This window comes from Cryptomeria japonica, chromosome 3 (genome assembly GCF_030272615.1).
Source record: "Cryptomeria japonica chromosome 3, Sugi_1.0, whole genome shotgun sequence".
Taxonomy (NCBI): Eukaryota; Viridiplantae; Streptophyta; class Pinopsida; order Cupressales; family Cupressaceae; genus Cryptomeria; species Cryptomeria japonica.
This window is the reverse complement of record NC_081407.1, coordinates 683,915,702-683,941,828: the sequence shown is the minus strand read 5'-3', so window position 1 is coordinate 683,941,828 and position 26,127 is coordinate 683,915,702. Positions and strand designations below refer to the sequence as shown.

Sequence of the window (26,127 nt, the reverse complement as noted above, 5' to 3'; positions counted from 1 at the left end):
CCAAACATGTCAAAAAATTATCAATTTTTGTTTTTTCAGGTCAGTTTCATTCTCTTCATCAGAATATACACATGAAATATAACATTTAAGTATAAGTGGCATTTCAATATGTCTTTTTCCTTTCTTATACTTTATAACACCCGACACCTTTATAAAATAATAAAAGTATTTTTGGCCTCGCGGAGCGCTGCCCTGACCCTAACTTGGGGGCAGCGCACCCCCAAACCCCCGTCGAAAAATAGAGGGGGAAATTGCGCTGATGGAAGTAGGGAAAATTTAACCTCCGAGTCTAATTAGGCTCCATATAACAACATAATTAGCATTGAAGAAATCCTGGTATTATACATTTTAGAGTTGAAAGTTTGAAACTATGAGTATGAATCATGAAATTTCAAATATTGCGCGTTTGTAGATCTCCACCAAGACCTAGACCTATCTCTCTACCCCTCTTTTTCTCACCCTCAAACCCCGGCGAGGAGTGCTACTTTCAACCTAATTTTAATTTGCAGATGCTCGGTGGCAAAGTTGGGGTGGAAATACCCCAAATCTCAAAAAATTTGCCCTCGGAATCTTATGTCAACCTTGTAGTTCATACAGTTGTGAGCACAATTAGAGCTTGTTTGAAGCCATCGACACGAAGAAGAGGAGCAATCTAGCTCAAAAACACCTCAATGACCTTGTCTTTGTGCAATATAATCTTCGATTGCACATAAGGAAGGTAGAGGAAGTAGCAGGTGGTCCACTTGACTTGGATGATATAGATCCTTACAATGATTGGACATCACAGGAGCAGCCTCCATTGTTTTCTGAGGATGACAACACTGATTTGGAGAGGCAAGCTCTGGAGGAGGAGGGGGGTGGATTTGGTTTCACACTGGATGACATTGAGGAGGAAGAGGATGAGGATGAGGACTCATTGCCAGTGCCACAAGCAGGTGTAGACATAGCTTCATCCAGGATGGAGGATGAGCCAGCCACACTGAGCGAGGAGGCACAGTCATGCCCACTGCAGACTTCTAGGACTAGACCCTCTAGTTTTACCTCTCCCCTAGTTTTAGCTAGAGCTGGCAAGAGGAAGTTGTAATTGTAATTTGTAATGATGTATTTACTTTTGGTTTTACAAAAACTATTTACTATTTTGCTTCCAGCCATCAGTATTCCTCATGAGGATGCGATTTTGTAGACACTTTGCATTTAAATATATCTAGAATCAGCTTGTTTCTTTTGTGTTATCATTTATTGACTCATTGGATGCATCTTCTCATTAAATTTTGCAAAAACAATGCATTTTTTTATTAAAATTAAGCGTGTTTTTACGTTGCCGAGCTTTTTGCCGAGCTTTTCCGAGTTTTTCCTGAGTTTTTTTCTCAGGGGCTTGGTGAGTCGAGCTCAGTCGCGAGTAGTCCAACTATGCTTAGCAATGTAATTTCCCTTTCTAAAACATTGCTTATTTTTGCATTAAAATAATATTTCAAATTCTAAAATGGCAATTGCATTTATATTTATGAATATCATTAATTTTATTAAAATATTTAAATAATTCTAGCAATAATCTTAATTTGAATTTCTGATATAATTTTCCTTCTGATTTACAGCTATTTCCTTGAATGGCTGTCCTTTAATTGCTAGTCAAGTTATGAGTTTTCGTCCAATAACATGATAGGAGAAGTTAAGGGTTTTCGTCCTTAAATCTCTTGATTTCTCCTTGGAGAGCTTGCATCCTCCTCGGCTGTAATTATTTATTTGCAAGTCACTTCATATTTTCCCAATTGATCGATGTCTTCTCCACAATGACATGATCTCCTTTATATCTTTTTATTGAGAGAATCACAACCTTTCATATTTGAAAGAGTCACACCCCTTCTTATTTAATCACTGCCCTTGATAACTTCTAATTTAACTTTAATTATATTCTTTTATATTCTAAATAGCTAGCACCACCTTATAATCTTTGGCACTGTTGACGTGTATTTTGTACACAATCATACACAGAATAAAATACCTAAAGGCATCTTATCCTCTCTTGAGAAAATAGTCTCTAACTGCTGAAGATTCGCGTAAAGGATCAGTTAGGTAGACTCCAAGGTTCTTTTAGTGGGGTCTCCACGTGTGGACAAGCTCCAGTGGTATGATGTGATTTGCTGGAATCACAAGGGGACTTACATTGAACTTCCGATCTGCTTTGCTGGACACAGGCTCTGACAGGCTCTGATAAGGGCGAAGAGAGGATCTAATCCTAATACAAGGAATGTAGGAGCAATGACTTGACTTTTGATAAAACTCTAACTAGATCTTGTTTTAACATCAATGGAACATCTACACAAGACTAGTGCGATCTTCTAAGGGAGCTTTATGATGTTCAAATCATCACCGCAGGCATAGATACCATCCAAGTTGATGCATATCAATGAAGAGGCAACAAATTGAAATTGAGCTTAGGCTGAATGATTCCAGTTGACTACGCAAGGCAAGTCTGCAATCAACAAACTGCTAGTAGTATGGATGTACGAATTCCACCATCAATCAAGCACATTTCCTCCATTCATCTAATTATCTACCATCTAAGATTGAAGACTTCAACAAGAAACCATGCAAATTGCAAGAAAACGACATATTTCACCATTACTTCAATGAAAATGGAGTTTGTTTACAATCAATGGCAACAATTTCTTGCCTTGTCCTCCTATTCTACTCTAATTGCTATTCTATCAACTATATTCTAACTCTTCCAACTATTTACAACTCTCTCTAATCATCTAAAATTATTCCTTACAAAATGAAATGCCTGGGCTTATATAGTGCCCACAATACAATTTGATGGCTTAGATCAATTCAAGATCAATGGCCAAGATTTTACAATGAAAACCCTAATTAGGGTTTGTTACAACCATTACATAACATTTAATGTTTGACCAATGATAAAATTGTATTGCTTGGACACATGTCCCTTTTAGAAAAATCGACCAATGGATAGCCGGGGTAGGTACATCGGAGTTTGTGTCACCTTCCATGAGTTAAGTATATTGAATCTGGACATGCTGAGATGGACTTCACTGATTGGAGAAATGATGACTAGGACGCCACCTCATCTGACACTTGAAGCTTGCTAGATATTCAATTTGATGTCGTTGAGAGGCTTGCTTTAATTAATTCATCTGGAACTATTTTGCTTCTTCAACGAGCCCTTGTTCTAACTCCTTGCGTCCTCGATGTGTAGGAAGATGATGTACCTCGCCTTGGAACGCTGGATTGAAAGAGGTCGCCCATGTCCTGGCTAAGACCGTCCCGGCGAAGACCGTCCTGGATCCGGCTTGATTTTCCTTGAAGAGACCTCCATTTGATGCCTACACAACATTTCAAAATTAGTACCATGATTTTGCAATACATAACATAAATTAGAGAGCAAATTTTAGGAAACTTAATGATAAGTCCTTTATTAATCATTTCCTAAAAACAACTGAGCTAAGGCAAAACAAAATTTCAAAATTAAGGCAATGACAATCAAAATTCGAAATTAAAACAAGAGATCTTGCCATACCTTACTTGAGAGCTTAACTCTAAAATGCAAAATGAATAAAATTCGCCTAGGCGAAATTGAGGTATAAATAGTCTTCAATGTTATCTCCTCAAAAGATCAATTTCGCCACCTTTGGATTTCAACGTGATCTTCAAGTCTTGCCTCTTTGACAATTCGCTCAAATGGATCTTCAAGTTCGCCTTAACAAATCCTCCCAGTCTCGCACCTTTGACGTGGTCTTCAATCCTTGACAAATTCGCTCCAACGAAGTCTCCAAGATATCGCACCACCTTTATTAGTAAACTCCAAATCGCACTTCTCCCTTGTCTTCCTTAATTCGCATGTAGAAGGATAAAATGATGATGTGAAAATGAAATCTTCCACTTCCCATATATAGCGCTTGGATTGCATTTATCCCTTAGGCCGACTTGAGGATATAAAACAATTTTTAAATGATTTTTAAATGATTTAGCAAGGCCGACCTCCCTTTGTAGCGCTTCAAATTCGATTTTTATTAATTAATTAATTAATTATTAATGCCTTACGTTTTTAATTTGCAAATTTCGATTTTAAATAAAGGCAAAATAATTAATAAAAGATCAACGCCACATTAAATGCCAAATTAAATAGGATTTTCAATTTTTTATCGAACTTAGCATTTAAGGAAAATTTGAATTGCTTATTTGGCGCCAAAACTATGAAAATGAGAGGGACGTACCTCATCGCCCTGGTCCCTTGGAGAGGGACAGGAGCGATCCATGATTTTGTCTTGATTTTTGCATTTTTCACGTTCAACTCCTTCATCTCCACGTTCAACATTAATCATCATGATGAGCTCTTCGAATTTGATTGCCTTGCATGTGTTCATGAGTGTCTTTGGATGTTCATCGCCCTGGTCCTTGTCCAAAGGACAGGAGCGATCTTCAAATTTCCACGTTCAATATGCATCCTTTTATCTTCGATCTTCATTGTGATGTCCTCCAAACGTCGTCCCTTGCCTCGCTTAACCTCACCTTGCTTTGATCTTGAAGGAATATGAGTGCTCTTGATAGGATCGCCCTGGTCCTTGTCCAAAGGACAGGAGCGATGTGAGCTTTTTACCTTGATTAGCAATGTTTGGACGTTCAAAACTCTTGTATGTTATCTTCAAACGATGCCTTAGACCTTGCATTACCTTATGAAATCTTGTTCTTACGTAAATCTTGCACAAAATGACCAATGCATCTAACATCGCCCTGGTCCCTTGGAGAGGGACAGGAGCGATCTATGTCCTAGGATGCGAATTTCATCATTGTGACGACCTTTTAATGTTTGTGCTTGCTAAAGACGCCTTGAAATGTCTCTCGCCACCTTGTCTTGACTTGGATCGACCTTGAACTTGCATAGGAAGTAACATCACCATTGTATCGCCCTGGTCCCTTGGAGAGGGACAGGAGCGATCCTCCTTTTGTAGCCTTTATCTCACTTTGTCAGGTTCCAAGTCTATATTCAACGGATTCGTCTTTCTTCACTCCATTCGTTCATGCCTTGACATTGTTTGTAACTTTGCAAGAAAATCAATTATATCAAAAATCGCTCTGGTCCCTTCCTGAGGGACAGGAGCGAACTAGACATTTAGGACCTTTGTGGACGTCCAAAAAATCTTCATTTTGTATTCAATGCGTCCATCTCATGTTCTTCCTTGCCTTTGAACGTACACTTGTCTTGACATTTGCCTGGATTCTGTCTAATGAAGGAAATCGCTCTGGTCCCTGGGAGAGGGACGAGAGCTACAAGGTACCTCGCCCTGGTCCCTTGGAGAGGGACAGGAGCGATTTTGCTCTTGTGGGCCTCATTTCACTTCATCACCTTCGAAAATTATATTCAACGGATTCGCAATGCCCCCTTTCATTCATTCATGCCTTGAGATCGGTTGAAATTTGGCGAGAAAATCATCTACAACAAAAATCGCTCTGGTCCCTTCCTGAGGGACAGGAGCGAACTTAAGCATTTTGGTCCTTTGTTGACGTTTGATAATCTTCAATTTGTCTTCAACGGGTTCGATTGACCTCCTTTCTTGCCTTCGAACATAAAATTTGCTTGATCTTTGCCTAGATCGTACCTTATGAAGAATTTCGCTCTGGTCCTTCAATGAGGGACAGGAGCGAATTTGACCCTCTAGGCAAAACTTCATCATCTCATTGTTTTTGATCAAGTCTGGATGCTCTATCATGCTCATTTCGTCCTTCACCATGCCTTTGATGTCTCGATTCGTCCAAACAAGGTCAGGAATGGCCTAACTAAGCATTTTCGCTCTGGTCCCTTGGTGAGGGACACGAGCGATTCGCCTTGGTCCCTTGGAGAGGGACAGGAGCGCTTTTCGCTCTGGACCCTTGGAGAAGGACACGAGCGAAATTTGACTTTTCGCACTCTCGATCAGGACAATTTTAATGGAATATAACATTTAAGTATAAGTGATACTTTAAGTTATATTCCATATATACTTTCAGGATGTTTGAGAGTGGTTTCAGACCTCCAGGAGTTATATTGCAAAATCTAGTTTTTGGAGGTTTTTTCAGTTTCCAGACTTAGTCAAATTCCAGGATCAGGACATTCCAGACTTAGCCAAATTTCAGGATCAGGGCCTCACTCAAGCCGGACTTGCCACCCTATTGATTTCCCCGACAGCGCTTCAAGTTATATTCATTTGATAAAATGTACCTCTTTGGACCTTCTCACATCGTCAAGACGTTAAAATCTTGCAAGGACAAAGCAAAATTGGATTTGTAGCTCCGGTCCTTCACTGAGGGACAGGAGCGATTTTTCCCTTGGAGGCATTTCTGTGCTCATGAAAATCTTCAATTTATATTCAATGGAAAGATCTCGCCTTTCTCCATCACTTCCAATTCGTAATTCATCTTGACCCTGCAGGAATAGTAAAATATTTGAAAACGAGCTCCCGTCCTTCACTGAGGGACAGGAGCGATTTTGCTCCTACAGGCCAAAATATCATGATTTTACACATTTTATCACTTCACAAGGCGAAAACAAATCATTTGAAATGCCTAGGATCAAAATTCAAAAAAGTCAAAATTTGGTCAAAAATATTCAATTGGACAAAAATTCACATTTCATCTTCAACACTTAGACAAATTTAAGCTCTGCATCAACATTCCAATTGAAAATTAGACCATTCTGGCGAATTTATTTCATTCAAAATTTGCATTCTAGAAAAGGAAACTCAAAAGCCCTCAAAAACGACTGGATTTTGGTCCGAAAAGACGGTAATTAGAACCCTAAGGCTTGACCCTAAATCCAGACAACTAACAAACTAACAAAACCCTAGAAAAAGCAAAGCGAAAACGAACAAAACGAGCAAAAAACATGGGTCCCCATTTGCAATGGGGCGATGTGTGAAAACGTCACAACAGGCACCACGTTTGATTAATAAATGGAGTTATTAATTATTATTAGCATACTAGTGGGTACACCCCTTCATAAAGAATTGTTATAATTTATTTTTAAAAAACTGCAATTTATGCTTTAAGCACTTCCCTTGGTGTGATTTTATTCCTTAGTGTATTCTCTCTTTTTGGCAGCAATTTTAATCCCTTCATTTCAGGAGGGGACATAACAGTCCAGCCTTCCCAAGATTGTTTGTCCTCAAGTAATAACTCCAAAAACTCTATCCAAATCATGCTAAGATGACATAACATGGATCCATGCTCATCAATCCTGGGCACCAAAAATTAAACTATCTTCTTTAGCAGTACTACTCTAATCCTGGTTGCCATAATGCCCGTCCTTCCTTAATGACCTTATCATCATGATTGTAAGGTTCAGTATCATGAACAAATCTCCCTTGCAAATCATTGTTATGAAATTCATCTGGGAATTTGCATTTGCTGACCATGATACCCCATACTGTTCCCTCTGTTGGTATAATTTTTTTTGAAGATGATACATCAACTGAAATATTTGGTAGGCTGTCCTTTTGTTTCTCTTTGCTCAAAAATAAAAAAAGGTTGGCTAGAAACCTTCTCACATCATTCCCAAATGCCTCCTTGAGGACTAAAGGTGGAAGATACACCTTCAATTTCTTTTTTATGGCTATCCCAAAGGGATAGAAAAGTCTGAGAAAATAGCTAGCAACAGTACTAAGAAGTTAGATAATAGTCATTGCAACCCCAACATTGAAATTCCAATCAGCCATGTTAAAAAATTTATTTCTTCCCAAAAGGTCAATTGTTGCCAATATTTGGAGAGAATGTAACAACTGAATGCCCAAATCTGCATCACCCATGCCTACCACACAGTAATATTCAACTATTTGGTGTCTTCTTAAAGTGATGTCAACTACTGCATCCTTTGTGTACAAGGGGTAGCAATACCATCAGCCATAACCACCTTGAAACCCTCAAAGCTTTCAGTCTTTAATTTCATCCTCATCATTAGACCCTCATCAATGAAGTTATGAGTAGCACCACTATTGATTAAGACAGTCACCTTATGTCCTTGTAAAACACCAAAAATTCAAAAAGGGTGATACTTGAATGCCCCTGAAAGTGTTGCCAATGTCCCCCTTGAATGCTTTACTTTTTTTCTACTTCGTCTTCTTCCATCACATATCTGCATTCGGGTTCTAACTCCTCCAACTCTTTATCCATCATTGCTCCTATGTGATGCACTTGTCCCTTTTTGAACATGTATGACCCAGATCCCATGTTTCTCTACAATTTAAACACAACTTCTTCCTTTGGAGATCGTTCTTAATGACTTCTTCTTGGCTTGCCTTTGGAGGTAAAAATTTAGGTTGTAAAAGTGGTGCCCTAAGCTGTTCAAGTGATGCATTCTTGGAGTATGACTTGCTCTTATTCATAGAAACATCCAATCGTAATGCCTTTTAAATTGCATCTTGTAGAGATGTGGGGTCAAGAGTGCTCACCAAGCCTCTGAGTAATTCTGTCAGCTCCTCATTGAACTGGTAAATGAATCTTTCCTCAGTAACATCTGTCACCATGACTAAAATTCTCTGAAATTCTGCCGTATAATCTTCAAGACTTCAACTGATCCATGCTGCCTCGATCGTGTCAATTCCTTGAAATGCCTTTCTAGATGCTTTTGATCAAATCTATCTATAAGTATTTGTGTAAAATTCAGCATATGTTGTCATGTGTTGGTGTCGTCGTGTTACAATTCCATGATACCACCACTCATGTGCAACCCCATCCAAATGAGGAATAGCAAACTTCATGGCTTCCTCTTCTATCATAGGACTAAATAAGAGATATGTGTTCAATTTTGGACCCAAGCTCTTGCTGTGACTTTTCTTGAACCATCAAACATGGGAAGTGACATCTTTCTTAATCTATGTTGTAGATCTTTATTGCTTTGTGGCATAGTTTTTCTTCCCCAAAATCCGTTCCTAGCATTGTAGAATTGTATGAAAGGAATATCATGTCCAACATCATGATTAATCCTTGAATAATCATCTACGCAGGCCACAAATGCTTCCTGATTTGACTCTTCTTCCTGGGGTGGTTCTGTTCTAGGTAGAAATGTGGGTTGAGTAGGACTTGGTGTTGATCCACTTTTATTATTATTTTTGGTTTATCTATTAGTGTTACTATCTTCTATACCATTGTTTTGTGTGTGTCTATTAGATTTATTCATATTTTGCATCATACGATTGAGTAATTCATTAGTTCTCTCATATTGTTTCATCATTTGTTCATGTCCTTCAGTCATTTGTTCCATAAATGTCTTCCACTCATCTTGATCAACCATCTTGGTTTTTCCACTAATTTACTTGTTTTCCAGCTGTAGGATTGCCTTGATTTATTTTTTCTCTCACAAAAGCCCTTTGAGCCCTTTGGCTCCACTACATTAACTAGGTTTAAACCCGCAAGCTAGCAAAATTGCTGTGCTCTGATACCAAATCGTAATATCCCTTTCTAGAACATTACTTATTTTTGCCTTAAAATAATATTTCAAATTCTAACATGGTAATTGCATTATTGTATTTATCAATATACATTAAAATAAAAATAATGAATTTTATTTCATTACTCAAATAATTCTTAACATCTTATTTTGAATTTCTGCTATATTTCTCCTTCTAATTTGCAGCTATTTCCTTGAATAATTGTCCTTTAATTGCTGGTCAAGTTATGGGTTTTCGTCCAATAACTTGATAGGAGAAGTTAAGGGTATTCGTCCTTAAATCTCTTGATTTCTCCTTGGAGGGTTTGCGTCCTCTTTGGCTGTAATTATTTATTTGCAAGTCACTTCATATTTTCTCAATTGATTGATGTCTTCTCCACAATGAAATGATCTCCCTTTGTATCTTATTATTAAAAGAGTCACAACCTTTCACATTTGAAGGAGACCCAACCCTTCTTATTCAAGGGCTACCCTTGATAACTTTTAATTTGATTTTAATTATATTCTTTTATATTCTCAATAGCTAGCACCTCTTTATTATCTTTGGCACCACCTTTGATTGATTAATGGAGTTATTATTATTAGCATACTAGTGGGTGTGCCTCTTCATAAAGAATTGTTATGATTTATTTTTAATTGGAAAAACTGCACTTTATGCTTTAAGCACTTCCCTTGGTTTGATTTTATTCCGTACATTTCAGGTGGGGGGCATGACAAGGAAGCACACGAAGATTGTTTTTCCTATCAACGAGCTTGAATCAAGAGGAATCCTTGATTTGACTCATTCAAATATACATGGACCTATGTCAATAGTTTCATTGGCAAAAGACATTTACTATGCTTCATTCATTGATAATTCCTCACAAAAAACCTATACTTACTTCATGAAAAACCTATATTTACTTATTCATGTCTTTGGAAATTTCACAAATTTAGAGCTCTTTTGGAAAATTATACAAGTAAGACAACAATAGTGTGCTGTGACAATCAAAGTTGCATAAAGCTCTCTAAAAAACCAATGTTTCAAGATCACTCCAAGCACATAGACATTTGGTATCATTTCCTCAGAGAAAGAGTACAAAAAGGAGTAATAGTTCTTTAGTACGTACCCTCTGATGGGCAAGTTGCAAACATTTTGACAAAGCCCCTGACACAAGGGAAACTAGAAATACTGAGAGTGTTACTAGGTTTGATGCAGAACACCTTCCTCACAAAGAGAGAGTATTAGGTTTTCACATGTGTTGCTTGGCTGCTGTTCTCCTACAGCTGATTGACAGAAATCAGTTTGTTTGTTTTATTTCTAGTGTTTTTGTTCTACAACTAGACATTGAATGCAGCTTTTAGTTTTTTTGTTTTCTTAATTTTTGCTGAGAACTGGATTCTTCTAGCTTTTGTATATAGGAGGATTCTAAATTTATCAAGGTAAGTTGTTTTTGTTTTTGAATTTAAGCATTTTCTCTTCTATTTTATTTTGCTTTTTTGCTTTAGTTTTATTGGTAAAAACTTAAAAGCCAATTCCACTAAATTTTATGCTCAAACTTAATTGTATATGGATCTCATTTAATCTATAAAAGATCTTGTGCACATATTAGAATAAAAAAATATAGAAATCTTTTCAATTTAATAAACAACAGTTTTTTTAGTGATTGTTCATATTTTCAGCAGTGTGTACTCAAGATAGGGTGCTCAGGTCTGCTGTGTTGATTTAAGCTTCAGCTTGCAATTAGGATTATTATTCTGTGTGCAGAATCTGCTTACTATGGTCTAAAAATTAACAAAGGAAAAGAATATCACCACTACTCCATCTGACAATAGCCTCAATGGAACGAATCTTGTCCCATAGTGCTGGAATGTCAGGGACAGACTCAGTTTTCCCAGAAGTAATTCCCATATTAAAAAAACAATGACAGAGATGCACTAGCAAAGGCGAGCTCGCCAATGCACTAACCATTCACTTCAGTTTTCTCCAAAACAATTCCAGCCTTCCAAAAATAAATCTTTTAAAATAGATTCTCTATGCAGGAATAAGGTGTTGCCTTTATTTGTCCAAATAATTCCTCAGATTATGTTGATTTATCTGTTTCTTGGAATTTAATGAAATCTTCACATAACAATTTATAAAATTAGCATTTTTACTGCTTACATCTAGATAATATAATATGTCCGAGCATTGATTGACCTTCAGAATACATATAAGAATCACGCAGTGCCATGAAGTCAACAATATATAAGAAAGTATAACAGGCTGACTTTTAATCAATTTATGTGGTGAGAATCCTGGTGAGAAGCCAGGATTTTCACCACATAAATTGATTAATAACCCAAATCTAAATTTACATTGCTAACAAAGTAAATAATTAATATAACATACAGTTGCAACATAAATACAATTGAAATTTGCAAAAGATAAACACAATACAACAGATACCTCATTTCCCATGAGCCTTTCCACAAATCCACCATTACATTCTTCATTTTGCCATGCTGAACCACGTATTTGACTGGTGAATTCTGGGACTCTACAAGCTTTTGCAGGCACTACATCGTGCAAAATTGGATCTGATAAATTTGTGTTACCCTGATCACTAAGCTTGCACTTGTCTTCAACTTCCTCAACTGACCTTGGACTAAATCTGTTGCAATGACCTACTTCAGCATCCCCACTCCCTTTGACAGAGTGCGGAAAGGATAACGGATGCCTTATTGACATGGCTGGATCTTTTACACTTGTTACTGTTGACATTTGAGCAGTTGATTGAACAGACTCAAGAGGAAGGGTAATGGATGGCACATAATCAGAGTAAACACGTGAAGTCTGGTTTGAAACATGAGCGAAAGGAAGTTCTATATCTGAGCCATTGTGCATATTCCCATTCTGCCTTGCTTTAAGAGAATATCCATAGCCAAAACTTCCAGATATATTTTCTTCATTGGTCCAATCAGCCATTGCTTCGCTTCTACTAACATCCAATTTGCGCAACTTACCAATCCGATTACTTTCACACTGTGTGCTCTTGTGAGTCATGTCAATTGGATGAGATACACTGAAAGCAGGATGCTGACAGGGCTCTCCATTTGATATCTGCAGAACACGAGAAGAAAACCAACCATACCTGCAAAAAAATGTTAATCAAAAAAGCCTATTTGGTGCTGGAAAAAAAATTCATACTACTTTAATAACATTCCCTAATTGACTACCTTAAACGGAAGATCGTAGGACTTCCAAGAGCTGCATACACATCTCCAGCACAGGCAGCAGTATCTTTCAGTGTCCAATTTTGACAGTTGAGAAGATCTTTCCATTGTGCATTGTATGGGAACAGCATTAATTCACCTGTTGCAACACTTGAACTTCCCCATTTCTGCATAAGATGTTGAAGCACTGATGAAATCATCTTACGAGCCTTCAGAGTAAGCTCCAAGTATGGATTATGCCCATCCTGTAAGGGCACATATGATAATAAGAACTTAACAAACTTGAAAACCTAATTATAAGTTGTTACAAAAAACCTCTAGAGAATATGTTGTTTTAAACATGCCATTACCTTCTCTAATGCTTTCCGTGTAAATTCATCAATGGGAAACAATTGCAATTTAAGTTTCGCAGCACTATCTGCCCTTCCTGACAATTCAGAATTATAGCAATCCATTGGAGCTTTGAATGAGTCTGAATTTTGAAAGGGCTGTGACAATTGCTGTGGTGTTGCACCTTGCAATACACTTGCTTTCAGTGCATTGGCTTGCACTTGTCCATTCCTCTTTTTTGGTAAACACGTGCCCTCTGCAAGTGAAGGTACAGCTTGTTCATTAGGAGGACTATGCAAAACTGCCTGATCTGAAGGTTTTTGCTTGGCAAGAGCTGCACGCTCTAGCTGCTCAGCAGCTTCTGCAACTAATGTTACTCCTGCATTAGCAGCCTTCTCCCATCTTTTAAAAGCAGCTGAGGAAACTGGGCCATCTGTAAAGAACATAGAATTTCCACAAAAATTGTAGGAATGTCATAAAATCAGCCACTGAAATAGTTCAAACTCACACTCTTCTATCAAATGTATAACTTTTCCACCATATATTAGCAAAACTTACAAGTTATATGACTTTTACTATAATTTAATAGACCTTCCTTGAACATTGCTTTTGGTGCACTTAAAAAATATTATAAAAGAGGGATGAGAACCAAAAAGAAAGTTGGTACAAAAAATTAGGTTATGACAAAATGATTTACCAAAGGTCAGCCTGAGAATAAGCGTCCTCACTTGGTCTGTCAACTTGGTGTAATGGAGGGAAGCCATTACTTTTCAAGAATGGGCAATGGCTCTAAAGGACAATCATAGGTCTTCCAATATTGGTACTTGGGCAAGATCTTGTCAATATCAGCATACTCAGCAAAACATCAGCACCAGAACACTTCTAGTGTCAATGCCCAGAAGTGGAAAGAACCAATAATTACTGAGCTTTACAAATATGTACATATAAATTGTTCAGCCTTCAAGCAGAATATTTAAAATGGGGAATAGAGATCCTCACAACACACATCAAAAGCATTTTCAATGGTGCGTCCAAGGAGGCTTCCCCATAGAGTGAACAACTAGTGTCATAATCCCTCTCTACAAACAGTGAGATATCAATAATCCATCAAACTACCAAATATTACGGACAATCCACTTCTTGGAAAACTTTCCAGAAGCATAGTAAAGAACAGAATCAACAGCTGGGTAGAAAAAGAGGGAAGAGGGGCAAACGACAAGCAGGTTTCAGGCCAAAGAACTCCACTATTGACCACTATTTCACCCTTCAGTATTTGATTGAAAGAATATCAAACACCCAAGGAGAAGGTTTATGTCACTTTGTTGATCTTTGAAAAGCATTTCACAAAGTGCCTACAGACAAACTTTAAAACAAGATGGAGGAACTAGGACATCTAGATGAGTACAGAGCAGTCGTTCCAGGGCTTCATGAGCAGGTCAAAGAAAAATTATTAACGAGTGGTGGAATATTAGAATGCTTTGGAAGTTGGAACTGACATTACTACCAAACAGGGATCACTGCTCTCACCCACCTTGTCTGAGATAGAAGAGTGGATGAACAATGCTAGTGGAGAGAGTATTCAGCTTGCTAGAAATGTAATAACATTACTCTTAAATATAGATGATCTCATCCTTATTGCAAAAACAGCTCAGTTTGACAGAACCCCTGAGCGCTTTACAGCTCTTCTACTAGAAGATAGAGATGTAATTGAACACAAGAAAACCAAAGTCATGATATTTTCATTTCAGAGAAAAAACAAATAAACTAATTTTCTATATGAAGGAAGCCCAGTAGAAGTAGTGGAAGAATACAAGTACCTCAGACTCAATTCCCACAACAAGCTCAATTGGCAGACATGTTGGTCAAAAAGAATATAAGGGGGTAGAAGGATTTATACTCACTACAAAATAGATGCAAGAATATAAGAGGGTAGAAGGATTTATACTCACGCGAAAACCAAGAGAGCCCTACTCAGGTTGCTTGTCACACCAATAGTCCTCATTGAGTGTGTAGATTGGGGCAGCAAAATGTCAAATCAAAAAAGGAAGCAAATAAAGAGAATACAAAGGCATTTAATCATAAGCAGCCTCAAAATCAAAACTTCAGTTTCATATGAGATTGTATAAGCTGAAACAAGTACTTTCCCATTGGAGGTATCAATAATGGCTCAGACATTAGGTTATCTAGAAAAGACAGTGGTAAAGGAAGAACCATCGTTGGCTCAAAACAGTGATAAAGGAAGAGCTAAGCAAATGGAAGAACAAATGAATAGAACTGAACCAGTAGATGGGTAAATGGGACAATAATATGCAAGAACATCCAAACATTAATGAGGAATTGAAAAAGTATGTGATGAAAATATTCAGAACTTGCCATGTGAACAAAACAAATTGTTCAAAAGAAAAAAAGCTTATGATTCCTTTCTATTCGATTGTGTACTCTGACTGTTCCTTAAATAGCGATATAAATCATTTTTGTTCATAACAAATTAGATTCCTATATATCTATATCTGTTTAATTGATCCCACGATCAGGATCAATGATCACATAAAGATGTGTTAAGATGGTTTATGTGTTTTACTTCCACATTTTTTTAAATTAAAAAACATATAACTGGTTGATATATTCCAATTTCCTGATTGATTAGAACAAATAATGATTAATTATAATTTTCAACATAGTGACATATTTAATTGGTTAAAAAACGACAGAAATTTTTTAATTTTCAAAAAATCATTAACTTTGGGAACTTCGTCAGTTCCTCTTCCTTTCACTTTTAAGACACTCAAAAAAAAATTTCTAAGTAATAGATCAGCTATCCAAGTCATAAGTCTGTGTATCCATTCATTTGTTATCCTAGATCGCCTTTGAACTCATTGTTTTGGTAACACAGATGAAACTAACTTGACACTAAATAAAATTTGCATGAAAAGCATTTAATAAAATAACTGATTATTTGATTTTATGGTATCAAATGAAATAAATAATAAATGGTCATTTAAGAGTCTACCTGAAGCCTTTCTACGTCGTTGACAAGGCTTAACTTTTGAATTCTCTCCTTTACAACGGTTTGTACTTTGGCCCCCGTTTCGCTTTACTGTAGTCCCCTTTCCAGATCCAATCTTTTGAAGATTTTGTGCCTCAAAGTCCAACATTTTTGCTGACTCGGGATCATTGACAACTGCTTTGCTTGCACCTGCAGGAATCTCACCAGTGGCAGGAGTTGCATTATCCTGTAGAGATTGTTTTCGTTTTGTCTTTTTCTGATCCTTCAACAGTGCATGTGCCTATATGTCAAACAAGAATAAAATTGATTTTAAAATACATTTACTCAATGGCTCTCTGCTCCTGATTAGAATAGGATGCATTTAATGAAGGATTGTAACATTCAAAAGACATTTGAATGCAACTATCTCCTAGCAGAATTCACACTCAACCAACCAGCGCAGTAACAAATGTCTTGAAACGTCTTGGCTTCAAATGAAGTTTTGAAGCTGAGCAACTATACTTTTCTAGCAATGACCACCTGCCATGAAGAAAATAACACAAGGAGTATTAACATTAATGCCTTTGTTTTACAAAAGTCATACAGCTCAACATCATATGAGAGATCTGAAAGCAATACAGAAAACTGGATATGATAAATTGGAAAAAGGAGAGAAGTTTGCTGTCCAAGCTTCTAATGTGATTTCAATCACAACATGCATAAGGTTGCCTTCATAAACGAACTTGTAAATTTTCTCTTTCACCTGAACTATAGCTATATAAGCAGGATCATAAATTATTAGCATTGTCTAATTCATTGTAAGAGATTTCTATAGGAAAGATTCCCTAATGAATTTTAAGTGAATATCAACAATCTTATTTCTACTTGGTTTGAGTAGTGTGATCATTGAATTACATGGAGATCATACTTTGTAAAATGGAAAACTTGAAAGACAATGCCAATATGAACATTATAACCACCTGATGAATGAAAATACAACAATAGACTCAATCTATAATGAAATGTTTAGCTATCACTACACGGGTGTAGCAAATCTCCATCCTGATCGTAAGTAAAATGAAGAAATACATTTTTGTGTCAATTTTAGAAATTTGAATAGAGATTGTAAATAATTCAGAAATTATGTCATTTTGGGTGTTCATTTCAAACTAAATGTAGAGCTTCTACACTATACATTCACAAACGACAATTTTAATAGATTTCAAAGAGGTTACTCATAACAAATTACCCAACAATACACTTAGTTAAAAACCAAAATTCTACGAGGATGTGTTCCCCACCCAAAACCAAGCATTTTCAGGACAAGGACATTTCCAGAACACAAGGGCTTGGGGGAAATGCCACCCTGCTATCCCACCACCGACACCAGCTACCCGAGGGTATTTTTGGGAAGTCTCCCTCAAAGAGGAGAAATTTTTGGGGTGCCTCATAATTTGGAGGCATCACTGAGATACGAGAAGTCCTCAAGATGCTTAGGGCACTCCCCTATATCTTCCAACCACACCCAAGATGCCCAAGTGTACCCCATTGCAATTGAGTCAAAAAGTTCTTTTTCTTTAAATCAAAAATAAATTTAGATTTTTGGGTCACTAACCCTGACTCTAATGGTCTATGGGTGCCACCTACACCCTAAGCAATCACAAAGAACTTATAAATAGGCATCTAATCCTCATTCCAAATCAATCCCATGTTACAAGCCTACAAACGTGAGAGATATTGCAAGTGAGAGCAAGAGGAAGAGTGAGTGTAAGAGCAAGAGCAAGAGCAAGTTTAATCAATGCATTCTTCAAGCCTTACAGTAAGCTTCGGCCGTTCATGAGAGTTGATTTTTTTTCAATTTAGTAATTTCAGTTTACTGATTCAATAACTAATTTAGGGATTTACATTATTACAATTTACTTGGTTTTAGAAAAAATCAAATTTTAAATTTTTTAATTGTTAACAGTAGTAATTAGGTGTTCAGATATATTTATTAAATTATTTATGAATGTTTTTTTTGCGAATTTGCATAAATATTAGATTAAAAATTAAAATCTACAAGTCAAATTAGGATTTTCATCTTTGTGTATCCTCCATTTTGCACTTTGTGCAACCTAAAGTGAAAAAGACAAAAGTGGAATCTTTGTTTGATAAAGGTTGAAGAACAAGGATTCATATTTTTATGTATGCTTTGCTTCTGCACCTCATGTGACCTAAAGTAAGAAAAACAAAAAGAAAACCCTTGTATCTTGAGCCCGTACATAATTTAATGCCATTATGACATGTATGTCAACCATAAAGTTTGTTTCTTGCAAAGTCATTATGAGTTCTACTTCTCACAACATGAGAGATGAAGAGGGTCAAGAAGGGCCTATGGAGATTGAATCAAAAAGTACAAACGTGGCAAGGGTGGGGCAACTAGTTCTATTGGTAGTGCATAGTTTATGCTTCCCTTCCAAATTATTAGAGTATTTTTTCAGGGGTTCCTTTGATAAGAAATCATCTTTAAGACAATTTCCAACTAGATTGCTAGGAAAACCTGTGAGAACATGGAGATGTCATTTCTAATAACTTGAATTTCATGCACAGCTTCTTTATGTCATAGGAAAAGGTGTAGGAGTATGTATGGGATTGTCACTTGAAAAGAGGATGAAAATAACTAGATTGTGGGGTTGTGTTGATGACTTAAGTCTTGTACCAACTACTTTGCTATTGAGGGATACTACTCCTACTGGTACTACCTTAGATCCACGAGTTTCATCTTGTTCTACTTCTACTTTTCCATCTAGTGCAGACGAAACATAGAATTACCACTAATGGTGTTCAAACATGGTGGCAAAATTATTCGATGCACCAAAATAGATACGAGGCAGATAAATGTCATTAGCAAATTCTTCTTTGCCAATGGCATTCCTTTCCATGTGGTTCACTCTCTTCATTATAAGGAGGTTGTGGCATAAATAATCAATGTAGGGCCATCATATGTGCCACAAGGGGAGAAAAAGTTGAGGAAAATAATCTTAGATAAAAACTGTTCCAAGATTAATATTCTAATAAAAAAAAATGAAAGTCACTTGAGTCAATAGTGGATGCAACATAATCATGGATGAGAGGACAAACATCAAGCATCATCAACTCATCAACATTATGGTCACATGTGTAGAGGGATTTTACTTTTTTAGGGCTAGTAATTGTTCAAGGCACTACAAGGATGCTGACTTTCAATTCCAAATCCTTAGAGATTGTATTGAGGAGGTTACGTGAATGTGGTGCTAGTAGCGACAAATGCAGCATATATGTACAAATCTGCAAGGATATCGATAGAGGCAGCTCACAAGCATATTTGGTGGACTCCTTGTTGTGTGCATGCCATGAATAATGTACTCAACGACATGGGTTAAATCAGATTGATCAAACAGGTGGCTTATGATGCTAGGATGTGCTGATAAACATCTGCAACCAACATCCTACACATGCTCTCCATAGGACCTTTTTCAAGGAGCTTTTGAAACCTATAGAGATTTGATATGCATCATACTTCATTCTATTGGAAAGGATGCTTGAGTTGCAAGAGGCATTGCAACTAATGGCCATCAATACAATAGTCTTCGCAAGGGAAAAGGATGAAGGTTGTGGTGAAGAGTGACACTTTTAGGCTGATGCAAGATACATTGTGGCCATCAATACTCTAGTCTTCAAAATTATTAGATATCGGGACGCAAACACACCTAACCTTGGAGAGGTGTATGAGTGCATTGACTATATGTTTGGCCAAATGAAGACCATTGTACAAGAGAAAGACCCCACAATAGAGTTCTACAATGAACATATTCAATCAATCATTAATCACCAATAGGAGAAGCTCAATAATCCCTTGCACATGGCTGCCCATGAATTGAACCCAAAGTGGTATGTGCACAGGCTTAGTAGAATTATCCCCATATAGGATGATGAGGTGAAGGCAGGGTTCATGAAAGCCATTAAGAAGATGTATGATTCTACACAAGCCAGCATCATTCATACTAAGTGATCAAAATTTCCCTCTTATGGGATATTCAAAAGATGCCAACATGGATAGGGAGACTAGGGCACAGGAGGATCCAATTCTATGGTGGACAATGCATGGGCCTAATTCTTTGACAACCACACTAGCCATTCATCTATTGTCCCAAGTTTCTAGTTCTTCTACTGCTGATAGAAACTAGTTTACTTACAGTTTCATCCACTCTACTAAGAGCAACCAACTTACCTCTAGGAGAGAAAAGAAGTTTGTAGCTTCACATAGCACCTGCATCTCATTGACTGCAACACACTTATGTACAAGGAGAGTCCAATTGTACAATGGAATGTAGAGCCAAAGGAAACAACATAGGTTGATGTAGATACAGCACAGATAGGATTGGTCGGTATAGGTTTAAAGGCGATTAACATTGAGAAATCTAGCAATTCAAGTGATGAAGAGTTTGGCATGGACTCTGTGGATGAATGATAATTTAAAGCATTGGGCCATTGGCCAATTGTATTTAGATTTTGAATGTAACCATCATTTTCAATTTATAAAATATCCATCATTTTCAATTTATAAAATATAATATAAATATATTGATATTTTGCATAATATCAAATATATATGAGTATTTCAAAATTTCATATGTTATTACTTGTACATTTTTTTGCATCTATTTTTTTTAGTATACATATATCTGCAGCACCATAATTTCTTATATAGTTTTCCAGGAAACTCCTAAGCCAAACTTTGCCAGATCCTGCCTACTACATATTTGAATTTCTACATAAATTCATGATGACAGATTAATCTAAACCATGAACAAACAGATAGAAAGGTAACAAACAGAATTTAACTTGCACTTATTTTTTCCAATGTTTTGCATTAGGCCCCGCTTTCAATATACCTTGTTTTACAGCAGTAGCCACCTTTGCATTGGTCATCATTTTATTGTAATATTATATTAAATGTCATTTGCAAGAGGGTCACATTACACCCCCCTTTTCTTTGGAGATTCTCTTCCACTTTCATCCATACAAAGTCACAATGTTAATATTTTAACACCACATCCATCTGTTGCATGGAATTGCTAGCTAAAATGGTTACTATGCATTACACCCTCATTGCTTTGGGTATTCTCTTCCATTTCCATCCATACAATTACAGAATAACTGCTAAAACATAGGAATCGATACGAGTTGTTAGCAGAGCATATACTTTGTGTGTGCCTGACCATCCCTAACACATTCCCAAAACCAGCTCCAACATTTTGGCACCATCGTCTGCCCATCAAAGTAAGTGACATAAACCTTGGAAAACAAATTACAGGGTTAAACAAATTATACAGAGGACAAGGACACACTTGCAGTAGACTCACCTTGCTATCCAACCAACCATTCAAAGACTACGAGTTCAGAGTTAATCCATGTTTTTCCAATATTTTTTGCATGTTGGTTTATTCTTACAAGAGACAAGCAAATATAAACATTTAGAAAACAAAATCTATAAAACAAACAGATAGAAAGGTAACAAACAGACTACATTATGCTCATCAGCTATCAAAGCAAACATCAATAATTATGGAAATTAACTTATGGAAGGCTTACCCTAAGTCACCAGGTTCGAATTCGAATTCGAAGTTCGACAGCTTTGAAATTCGAATGAAGTTCAATGTGGAAAAAATTCGAAATGTATAAAATTCGAATTAAATTCGCCATATGTAATAAATTTATAAATAAATGTGTATTATGTGTATTTTGTAAAATCATATTGTATAAAATAATAATAATATTAATATATTATTAAACCTAAAAAAAATTTAAAAAATAAAAAAATATATAATATAAAATTAAAAACTATTAATATAAAATTATAAATTATATAATAATAATATTCAATAACAATACAAACATTATAAATAAATATTATAAATATATAAATGTGTATCATCAATTATGTGTATTTTATAATATTATATAATATAATAATAAACCTAAAAAATATTAATTATACTATTGTTTAATAGTATTTAATTATTAAACCTATATTATTTTTTTTTAAAAAGAGGATAAGCGGAAGCCTACCCGTGCAGGTCGGGCGACTCCCGTGGGCCGTGACTGCAGCTTCCATGGCGGTTGGCAACGTCCGGTAGCAATGGCGACTCCCGTGGGCCGCGACTGCCAACTCCTGCGACTGGCGATTCCCGCGATTGGCAACTCCCGCGACTGGCAACTCCCGTGACTGCAATAGCAACGGAAACCCGTTCAACGAAACCCTAAAACGCAAGATTAAAAAACAGTTTTCGGTTACCCTAAATTTTTATTCGAATTTAATCGAATTTTTTAAGGTTTTTGTAGAATATTTCAAGTTCGGCGAATTTCAAACTTCAAGGTTGAAATTCGACTGAACCTGGTGACTTAGGGCTTACCCATACAACACAAAAATAAAGAAAACATTGGACAGCTGTTGGTGTACGTTTTATCATATACCGAACATTAGAATAAGATACCCAAAGGTATTTTATCCTCTCCTGAAAAATCACCACTTATCATATGGCGATTCCAAAGTCTATATGTGCAAACAAGCGACTTTAGTGGGATAGCTACTTGGGTAGTGTATGCTGAAAATCCCAAGGGGGACTTACGTTGATAGGGTTGAGAAAGTTGATCTAAACCTATGAATTCTGGAGAAGGTATTAACTAGGTGTTCTCGAGAAACCACACTTTGCTTCACCACACTAAGGACAACTACACAAAGTGGGTGCAATCTTCAATGGGTTGTGCTTATGATCGAAGTTTTGGCATACACAGGGGATGGGCTCAAACTAACTTTGCACAATGAAATGGAAATCATCCATTCACCAAAAGTATGAGAGGAGATACACCGTTAATTAATACTTATTAGATCTTTCATTCATCTCTAACAACTTTGAAAGCAAATCTAAATTAACTTCCAACTAATGTGTTGAGGAAATTGAAACCATGTTAATCACTCAAATAATAGAGATTACAAAGCCTTAAGAGAAAGCGCACATGCAATGTATTATTTGAAAAATGACCTTCACGCAACAATATATCAAAAACCTCACACACACCCTCCAAATGAGAGGAGGTAGCCTTATATAGTAGTCAAGAAATTTTGAACGGCCGAGATTGAACAATGATCAAGGGCCCGGATTGAAAGATCGAAACCCTAATTATGGTTTCCCAAAACGAACTACCCCTCAATCAATAAGAAAATTACATTTGGGGACACTTGTCCTTCTTGCTGAATATGAACCAACAATGAAAATAGAAGGTTGTTGCATAGTGAAGTGTGCCCTTCTAGAAGCTTCTGAATAAGTCAGGTTCATTGAACCTGGACATGTTGACTTGGAACAATTTGATTGGTTGGAAGGTGACAAGGCACCACCTTAGCGTGTTGGATGTCTTTTCTGAATTCTCCAATTTGTGTGAAGAAATTGTCTAAGTATGGAAATTTATCTCTTCTTGTCACCATCTGATTCTAATTGGGAGCTTGTTTTTTAATTTCTTCAAGAGATGAAATCTTTCAAGAAGTTGTATGTATGAAATTCCTCAAGAAGTCTGAAATTCTTCTCATCAAGTCTAAGGACTTTTCTTTCTTGATGCCTTGAGATTCTTTCAAGTGCCTTGAATTCGGAAAAGAATTCCTCTAGGCCTTCATCATAATAGTCTTCCCATACTTAGCCAAATTTTGGCCATCTTTATGCTCGGACGAACCTCGCTTGCAGACTTGTCTTCAACTCTGAATTTGGCTCGAAACTCCATTCGTGTTTTCTGCGATGATCCCACCTTCAGCTGCCAATTTATTTTGTGCAGGAGGAGGGTGAAAAGCTTTGGATAACTCTCCACAAATATGAATTGATGTGATCTAAAGTTCAGCTTTTCAGACATTCATCACATTCAACCATCATCCAAAACCTGCAAAACCAAAAGAAAATAAATTAGAATCCTCATTTTGAGCGTAAACTTTGAAGGTTTGATGGCAAAGTGTGCTCTAATTCTCCACTTTCTCAACACTTTTAGCTTTCAACAAGCTGTGAACACTAAGAAATTTTAGAAACCCTTGAAAACTCAATCTGACTTGAAGGTTTGGGAGTGAAATTTGTCTTTGATTGCTCTGAAAATGAACAACTTAGTCCCAAAATTCGTGAAATGAATGTCAAAATCAGATTTGGATATAGGGAAATGTCTGAAAAATAAACTAAGTTGTGAAAACAAGCTCCATTTTCCATGAAAACTTCATCAAAATTTGAAAATTAGATTGAAAAACTTAACCAATCTGCCTCGAATACCCGTCACCTTCAGAATATGTGAATTCGCTCTTCAAAACAGTCAAGAATCTCCTTCCATCTGCATGTAAATTTGTTGAAAATCTCAGACCTGCACAATATCTCTCAGAAACTCTCTCCACTTGCTATCCAAAACTCAAACTTCGTGTGAGAAAATGAAAGAATGAATTGTATTTGTAATGAAGTTCAGAAATCTCTCTAAAATTTGTTTCTAATTCATCAGTCTTTCAAATCTGCAAGGAATGTTTCTAATTCAGTCTTTAGTTGACTTGTCACCACTATCAAGTTTGAAATCTTCATCTTGCAACTTTCTAAATTGATTTTCAATTCTGCAATATTCTTCTTTGAAAAAAAAACCTTCTAATTTGGTCTCAGTTCACACTTTATCATCAAATCATGCTAACATCACTCAAGAATATCCCTTTTTCTTCAAACTTAGCATATATCTCTCTCCCTTGGGCGGACTTATCTTAAATTGTTGCACTTCAGTTTGTAGGGGAAGGGCGGACTTTTATGAAGATGATGCACCACTTTACTCCTGCTAGGGCGGACTTTGTTTGACTTGAGAATCTTTTAACCTTGTTATTTCCCTCACTTCTCGGGCGAAGTTTTAAGATACTTAGTCCCCAAATGCTATCTTCTTGAGTGGACTTTGCTACATTCATGACCCTTCTCTTTGGGCGGGGTTGAGGAGACTTGTGCACCATTCTTGTTATTGCTTCACCCCAAGGCGGACTTTGTGAGTTTCAAGAACCAAGGTGAGGGCGAAGTTCATTAACCTCATGCACCTTACATTCAATCAAGGGCGGACTTCACCCATCTTAGGAACCAAAGAGGGAGGACTTGGTGAAGTTCATGCTCATATCTTAGGCAGATTTCATCATTTCCTTGCACCATTCACAACTTACTTCTTACATTCTTGGCCGGACTTTGCCAAAGTTGTGCACCTTTCACATTAGTCAAGGGCGGACTTCATCATCTTTATGGCTCATTGCTTGAGAGCGGAGTTTGTCATCTACAGCAGGACGGACTTGGTGGCACTTAGTAACTTCAAGTTGCAAGGTAGGGCGGACTTTAATGATGTGCTGCACCATTACTCTTTTCTTGGCGGACTTCCTTAACTTCATGCACCTTCTCATGGGCGGAGTTCAAGAGATTCATGCACCATCACCTCGCAGATTGGGCGGACTTAGAGAAACTTAGGCACCAAAATTCATGTCTTTGGGCGGACTCTGCTGAGTTCATGTCCCTTGACTTAGCCATATTTCTTCATCCTCAAGGTAAACTTCACTCTGATTCTTTTCTCAACACCTCCAAGGCGGAGTTTACTTGTTTCATGTACCTTGTAATCACTTCCCTAAGGCGGACTTCACCAACTTTGTGAACCATCTCACTTTCATGACTTCCAAGGCAGACTTGCCTTGACTTAGGAACCATCTTCATGTCCTTGGGTGGACTTTGTGAAGGTTATGCACCAACTCATGGCGGAGTTTGCCAACTTCAGGAACCAAGACAAGGGTGGACTTCATGAACTTCATAACCCATTGCTTCATTTTCAAGGCGGATTTCACCAAAATCAAGAACCAAGGAGGGCAGACTTTGTGAATTTCAGGAACCACATGATCAAAACTTGAAATTTCCATAACTTGTGCAATTTTTGCTGGGTCGCCTTGAAATTTGAAAACTGTGTTTCAATCATTCTTTGAATTCCTTAGGATCCCTAAAATTTAGGAAATTGGCTTTTTTTATCAAAACTTGAATTTTGGAGGATTTTGATGATCATTTCAGTGCATTCCAATGTGAACAGTGCAAACCCTAGATCCACTTTCTAAAAATAGAAAAAGCAAGCATTCTTAAAA

General features: G+C 36.9%; 1 protein-coding gene across 1 annotated transcript in view; it reads right to left on the bottom strand.

Annotated features, from left to right (window-relative positions):
- LOC131051123 (TSL-kinase interacting protein 1) overlaps positions 1-26,127 on the bottom strand; it is a 60,300-nt gene that overhangs the window by 6,017 nt on the left and 28,156 nt on the right. Inside the window, exons 5-9 of the mRNA XM_057985496.2 lie at positions 16,406-16,490; positions 15,975-16,251; positions 12,985-13,397; positions 12,638-12,879; positions 11,868-12,552 (exon numbers count right to left, since the gene is read on the bottom strand). Of these exons, the coding sequence (XP_057841479.2) occupies positions 11,868-12,552; positions 12,638-12,879; positions 12,985-13,397; positions 15,975-16,251; positions 16,406-16,490 (1,702 nt within the window). The remainder of the gene's footprint in view (positions 1-11,867; positions 12,553-12,637; positions 12,880-12,984; positions 13,398-15,974; positions 16,252-16,405; positions 16,491-26,127) is intronic.